Here is a 6,222-nt window from a genome sequence, read left to right on the forward strand (position 1 = left end):
GTGTGCTTTCAACAGAACTGCCCTGAAAGGACGTGACGTCACTGAGCTCAGCGATCACAAACTGTAAACAGGAAGTGTAATGTTTTACTAAATGTGGCGATGAAGCTAGACTAAGAACTTCTCCGTGTCCACGCAGAACCGAAGCGAACTCGGACCTGTGACGCTCATCATGCAGGCTTCAGTTGAAGTGAATGGGCACAGTGATTATTAATAAGATGTGATGAAATACAGTCTGAAGGTTTATCAGACAGGATTTTACAACTCTGGAAGGTTTTATCTTTTGCCGCGCCGATCGTGAGGAAAACAGTAAAAACACGGAGCTGCAACTAAAGACTGTTTTCATTATTTGTTTATAAAATGTCAGAAAGCAAATCACAATTTCCCCGAGTCCAAAGTGACGTCTTTGAACGTTTAGTTTCGTCCGGCCGACCCAAAGAGATTCAGTTCCACGAGAACCTGGAAGCATCAAATCTTTGGCATTTTTGCTTGAAAAATGATTTAAAAAAACTGATCGATTATCAAAGTAGTCGCCGGTTCATTTTGAATCGACTAATTGATTCGTTATTGCAGCTCTACACGTTACATGTGTTTGAATGCAGCTCTGTTTTCAGTCTGAACGCCCGCTGAGGTTTGATCCATTTTCCTTCTTTTGAATCGGCTTCGATCAGACGATACGGATCGATACGGTCGCTGTCCTGAACCTTGAAATGAGAGTCGGGGCAGCGAAGGAGAGGAAGGTAGTTTTTAATTTTCACCATCAACACCTTATTCCAGTACTAGTGTCAGTTACTCCAAAGAAAAGTCTTCGTCCCGTATCGTCTCTTGTTCCTCAGACTTCGGCTCGGACTCCGAGTCTCTGAGGTCGGACCGGGTCGACGCCGGGTCGGGACGTCCCGCCTCCGCGGTGACGTCAGGATCGGTTGAAGGCTCTTTGAGCTGCGGCTCAAACGTCAGGCTGCCCAGTTCGGTGCTGATGTCGACCTCCGGTGCTGGTTCTGGTTTTAACGTCTCCCTCTGTGGAAGCACAAAGTCCAGAGGCTCGAGGACTGCAGGGAGGTCGATGCGGCCCAAACTGCCGTACCTGTGCAGCTGAGTCGGAGGAACACCTGCAGAACAACAAAGAACAGCTTCAAACATCCCTTTGCGTTAACTCTGTTTATTATATTCCACAATATGAAACAACATACTGATAACGATTCGGCTGCTCCTACCGGCTGTGGGACTAAAACATGTATTATAATTTGTTCTGGTCTCATGCTGTGGTATTCTAAGGTAACGAAAACAACGATTCTCACGTTCAGGTGATAACATACTTATGAATGTTATATTCCGTTTCTGCCGATAGCTCCTCCTAAACGTTGCACGCTGGACCTTTTAATAAAGATTCAATCAGCTCACCAACAAATGGAAACGATCCAGTTCACAGCGCTGTTCATTAAGTGCACATTAAATAATCAACTGCAATAAATACAGAAATACGGCGATTTCTTGGCCGTTGCTGGATTAATATCATTTAGTTTCTTCTTTATGCCTCTGGTTATTGATGAATATTTTATTTCACGTTTACTGACACAGTCAACCAATCACGGTGGAGATAGTGAGTGGGTTCATTCATGAAACATGATGTCATCACGATGTCATCCTTCTCTTCTCAGCAGCTCTGTAATTCAGGACGACTGCTGGAGATGAAATGAGAGACGGACTGAGGTCTCCGCCTTCGGGTTCTGCTGTCGGCGAACTGAGCGCTCGATTACTGAGCTGCGGAAATATGAGAAACTAAAAGAATCCGTTCAGACTGTGTTTGGTTTCTAGATGCACGAGGCAAAGATTAAAGCTGCATTTTGATGTGAGATTAATGTAGGATAACGGACACTAATTTAGTTTTCTTGGAATGAAGAATTTATTGTTTAGCAGTATTATTTTTTGCCCAGCTTGACTTCCTTGTAAGGCTGCGTGGCTCCAGATCACTAGTGATTTGTGCTTTGAGTGAAATTAAAAAACCCAGAGAGAAACCAGGATCCTCACCCAGAATGAGCGCGAGCTGAGCCGGAGGAAACAGGACCTGCAGGCAGCGGTTGAGGAACGGCAGCAGATCGTCAGCGTACGAACAGCAGAACTGAACAAACAGCTCCCTCTCTCTGCTGCTGAAGGCCGACTCCTCCGCCCGGTGAAACACCAAAATCTGACGGGTCACCTGACCGGAAAAACAAGAGCAGCGACACTTAACACAGCAGTCCAGACGTGTCTGCTCACCTGACAGGTAACAAGACCAACGACACTGAAGCTAAATGTCCGGGCTTCACCGCACTCGTGGATCAGGTCACTAAACTGGACATCGATCATTAACATCTCTGCAATACTTGAATAATTGTGCAATATTCTGTTAATACTCCCGTGCAATATTTAGTTTTCCCTTCTTAGTTTTTCCTATATATTTATATTATATACCTCCATTACTGCTGTGCAATATCTCAATAATCTCAATAAGCTGCACTTAACTCAACAGTACATGCACCTCTGCTTATTACTTATATTATTACATTGTATTATTATACTGTACTATCATCATCAACCGGTAAACCCACCTGGTACCTCACACTTATTTTATCTTATACTTATACCCACCTGGTACTTCATTTATTTTCTGACCTGTTTTTATAGTTTTATAGTGTTTTATATTGTTTGCTAGTACTTCCTCCTGTGTGCGCTGACGTAAAGGCGAGCTGCTGTAACAAAGAGTTTCCCTTCAGGGATCAATAAAGGATTTCTGATTCTGATTAAACGGGCGAGTTCCCGAGAAGTCGACAAGTACAGAATCCACAGTTCATAAAGTCTGCAAGGGGCCTCAGCCAGACTTTCTGCAGACGTCCGGAGAGTCCGCATGGGGTCCAGACTTCACCAGACTCTGCCTGCAAGTTTAACCAGAGTTCGCAGCAATATGGACGTGATCGATGTATAAATAATGATAAAGCAGAACAACCCGTCTACTCACGTACGCTAAGCACAATTTATAAGCCAAAATATTTATATTCGAACGGTTCAGAAAGAAAAAGACACCGAGATGAGATACAGGAATTTGATTGTCGGGGTTAGGGCGGACATTTGGACTCAGATCCAGATGTGTCTGGTCACCTGACAGGAACAGCTGCTTACCATCTTGAGGGCGTCTTCGAGACACTTGGTGACGTCCTGAGCCAGTCCGACGGGGCAGCAGAGCCGGAGGTCGTTGAAGGCGGTCAGGATGTTGTTGAGGAACCAGGCCAACGGCTCGAAGTCCAGCAGGGACATGGGGGGCTGCAGGGTGCCAGGCTGGGTGCTGGGGGCCACGGGGGGGATGGTCCCTCCCAGCACCGAGGGCAGGGCGATGAGCGTGTACAGGTTCATGTCCTCCTGGAACTTGTCCACCGCCTCACGCACGGCTCTGCGGAACGTCTCCGCCGCCACCCGCTGGAACATGGGCGCCAGCTGCCCACGGAAGTCCGCCCCCACCCTGCTGAAGGACAGGCCGAAGTACATGCACTGACCCAGCAGGGAGTCCAGGCGGCCCCCCACGCCGCGCTGCAGGTCCCTCTCTAAAGTCTCCAGGAACTCTGCCACCTTCTGCACCACCCAGCCGTGGAAGATGGCGCCCTCGTTCACCGCCACCTGCCCGCCGACGAGGAGCACCAGCGGGTCCTCGTCAGAGAAGATGGCTCTGTACTGGGTGATGATGTCGAACAGGTGGACTCTGCAGGCCTCGATGGTTTTGGTGATGTGGAAGTAGGGGTCGTCTTCAGAGATGGAGGCGAGGATGGAGTGCAGCCAGGTGCCGCGCGCCTGCAGGAACTTCACCCGCAGCTCCGCCTCCGTGAACACGTCCATCCTCCGCAGGTAGCCAATCACACGCAGGCAGACGGGAAGCTGCGAGTTGCTGCGCAGCTGCTGCAGCAGCTGGTTGAGCATCAGCTGAGTCGACTGACGCACTTCACGCACGATACCCTGAAGACACAAGGTGCCAAATATTAGTAACGATTAGCTGATTAATTAGTCGATCAACAGAATAATCTAATCCATTCATTTATAATCAATGATAATTCAAATTTTTCAAGCAAAAATAGTTTTTAAAAGCGGAACATTTTCTGGTGGCAGCTTTTTCCAACGTCTCGGTGAACTGAATCTGTGGACGAACAACAAGCGCTTGAGATCTTTTTAGGTAAAAAGAGACGAACTTTGGCTGCAACTGACTTATTTTTCCATCAATATATCTGTGAATTCTTTTTTCTATTAAATTATTTAGTTTATAAAATAGAATAGTGGAAAAATAAAGCTCAGCGTCTTCAAAAGTGTCATTTTGCCTGACCACCAGTCCAGAACCCGGTCCGGGTTGGCCTGGACTCACCTGGATGACCGGGAGGGACGAGTGCTTCTTCTCCAGCCTCTTGACGTACGCTGCCAGCTCCAGAGCCTCCTCGTAGTAGCCGTTGCGGACGCAGGTGTCCATGAGCTGAGGGATCTCCAGGATCTCCAGGATCTCGGTGTGACGGTTCAACGTGAGGCTGTTCATCCGACGACTGGCCCCGATCTCCTCCGCCTCCTTCATAAACCCCCTGAACACAAACGAACACCCACAGTGTGTGTGTTCACATTCGCACCGGTGTTGCGTCTTATGTTTCTTAATCTTTTAATATTGAGCATCTGGGCAAACAAATTCCTGGTTCCCAGACACTCAGCGGGGCCCCAGGAAACATTACGCCGGGGCCCCGCTGTCTCAAGATATTCAGTCTACTATCACATAGGACAAAGACAAGCAGCAAACGCTCACATTTAAGGAGTGGGAACCAGCAAACGGCTCGAAAAGTGACTCAGATCAATCTTATCAATTATTCTGTAATTATTTCTTTGTCTATCAATTGATAGACAAGTTGTTTCCGCTCTAACTAATGGCCCCTCTACAAGCTGGGCCCTCGGGATTAGGCCGTAATGCAGGTGTTGCTTCAGAGGTGCACACGGTATTAAACAAATCTGCAATCAACTTAATCACCGCGCAGTGACCCTGGAGCCTTTGGGCCCCCTGAGGGTCTGGGGCCCCGGGGACGCTGCCCCCCTTTAACCTTATTAAACCTGTATCAGTCAGCAGCACCGACCTGCATCTTTCCTCGAAGCTGGGCAGCTTGTCCAGCAGCCGGGACACGCTGCCCTCCACCCGGCCGAAGTCCCGGTAGATGTGCTCGGTGCAGTCGGCGGTGCGGATGAAGGTCTGGTAGTTGGAGAAGGCCAGCTCCCGGGTCTGCTGCAGGATCTGAGCCCGCTCCTCCGCCAGCCGCTCCGGCTCCCGGACCAGCTTGTCCACCCCGAAGGAGCTCAGCTCGGACAGGTAGACCGCGAAGTCCGGGTTGACCCTCCAGCTGTCCGGGAAGCTGTCCCTAAAGATCGACGCCAAAATGCTCTCATCCTCCACGTCTACCGCCGCCATGTTGGACGGCTCCGGTTCACAATGAAAGTGACGTTAGTGCTGCTGGCGGTTTGTCAGCGAGGCAGACTCGTTCAACTCGGTTTATAATGTCACGGTTTCTCAATAAACTGCGTTAGAAAAGTTAATTCCGTTCGCTAAAAGCAGTGTTGACAACCACTTCCTGGTTCCTCCAGCTGCCCTCCTCTTCCGCTTCCGCTTCTTCTTCTTCTACTGCTTCTTCTGCCAGTGCATCCAGCCGCAGCGTTATCTCCCCCTACTGTTTTACTTGATTTCTCCTCCTTCTTCTTCTCCTTCTTCTTATTCTTCATCTTATTCTTCTCATCCTTCTTCTTCTCCTCCTCATCCTTCTTCTTCTTCTTCTCATCCTTCTTCTTCTCATCCTTCTTCTCCTCCTCCTTCTTCTTCTCCTTCTTCTCATCCTTCTTCTTCTCCTCCTCATCCTTCTTCTTCTTCTTCTCATCCTTCTTCTTCTCATCCTTCTTCTCCTCCTCCTTCTTCTTCTCCTTCTTCTCATCCTTCTTATTCTTCTCATCCTTCTTCTTCTCCTCCTCATCCTTCTTTTTCTTCTTCTCATCCTTCTTCTTCTCATCCTTCTTCTCCTCCTCATCCTTCTTCTTCTTCTTCTCATCCTTCTTCTTCTCATCCTTCTTCTCCTCCTCCTTCTTCTTCTCCTTCTTCTCATCCTTCTTATTCTTCTCATCCTTCTTCTTCTCCTCCTCATCCTTCTTCTTCTTCTTCTCCTCATTCTTCTTTTTCTTCTTCTTCTCCTC

The 6,222-nt window shown here is 48.3% G+C and overlaps 1 protein-coding gene across 2 annotated transcripts; it reads right to left on the reverse strand.

Moving 5' to 3' along the window:
- Window positions 1-728: 728 nt before the first annotated feature.
- On the reverse strand, window positions 729-5,748 carry cog8 (component of oligomeric golgi complex 8). 2 transcript variants are annotated; one of them, XM_044206747.1, is made up of 5 exons: window positions 5,124-5,739; window positions 4,379-4,586; window positions 3,154-3,978; window positions 2,026-2,194; window positions 729-1,106 (listed from the first exon to the last, which is right to left on the reverse strand). In XM_044206747.1, the coding sequence occupies exons 1-5, from the start codon at window positions 5,450-5,452 to the stop codon at window positions 787-789; spliced, it is 1,851 nt and encodes a 616-aa protein (XP_044062682.1). In that variant the 5' UTR covers window positions 5,453-5,739; the 3' UTR covers window positions 729-786. The 2 variants fall into 2 exon arrangements, with proteins under 2 accessions (XP_044062682.1, XP_044062690.1); XM_044206755.1 differs by lacking the exon at window positions 2,026-2,194 and having other exon boundaries at window positions 5,124-5,748.
- Between the last annotated feature and the right edge of the window lie 474 nt (window positions 5,749-6,222).

This window comes from Siniperca chuatsi, linkage group LG1, assembly GCF_020085105.1.
Source record: "Siniperca chuatsi isolate FFG_IHB_CAS linkage group LG1, ASM2008510v1, whole genome shotgun sequence".
Classification (NCBI taxonomy): Eukaryota; Metazoa; Chordata; class Actinopteri; order Centrarchiformes; family Sinipercidae; genus Siniperca; species Siniperca chuatsi.

Bases quoted from the DNA above. Each gene is read 5' to 3' on its own strand.
- cog8 (XM_044206747.1), bottom strand. From the start codon at position 5,452: ATGGCGGCGGTAGACGTGGAGGATGAGAGCATTTTGGCGTCGATCTTT. The intron at 4,587-5,123 runs GTCGGTGCTGCT...GTTTGTGTTCAG, and splicing joins AGCTTCGAGGAAAGATGCAG to GGGGTTTATGAAGGAGGCGG. The intron at 2,195-3,153 runs GTAAGCAGCTGT...TTTTCCGGTCAG, and splicing joins TCGAAGACGCCCTCAAGATG to GTGACCCGTCAGATTTTGGT.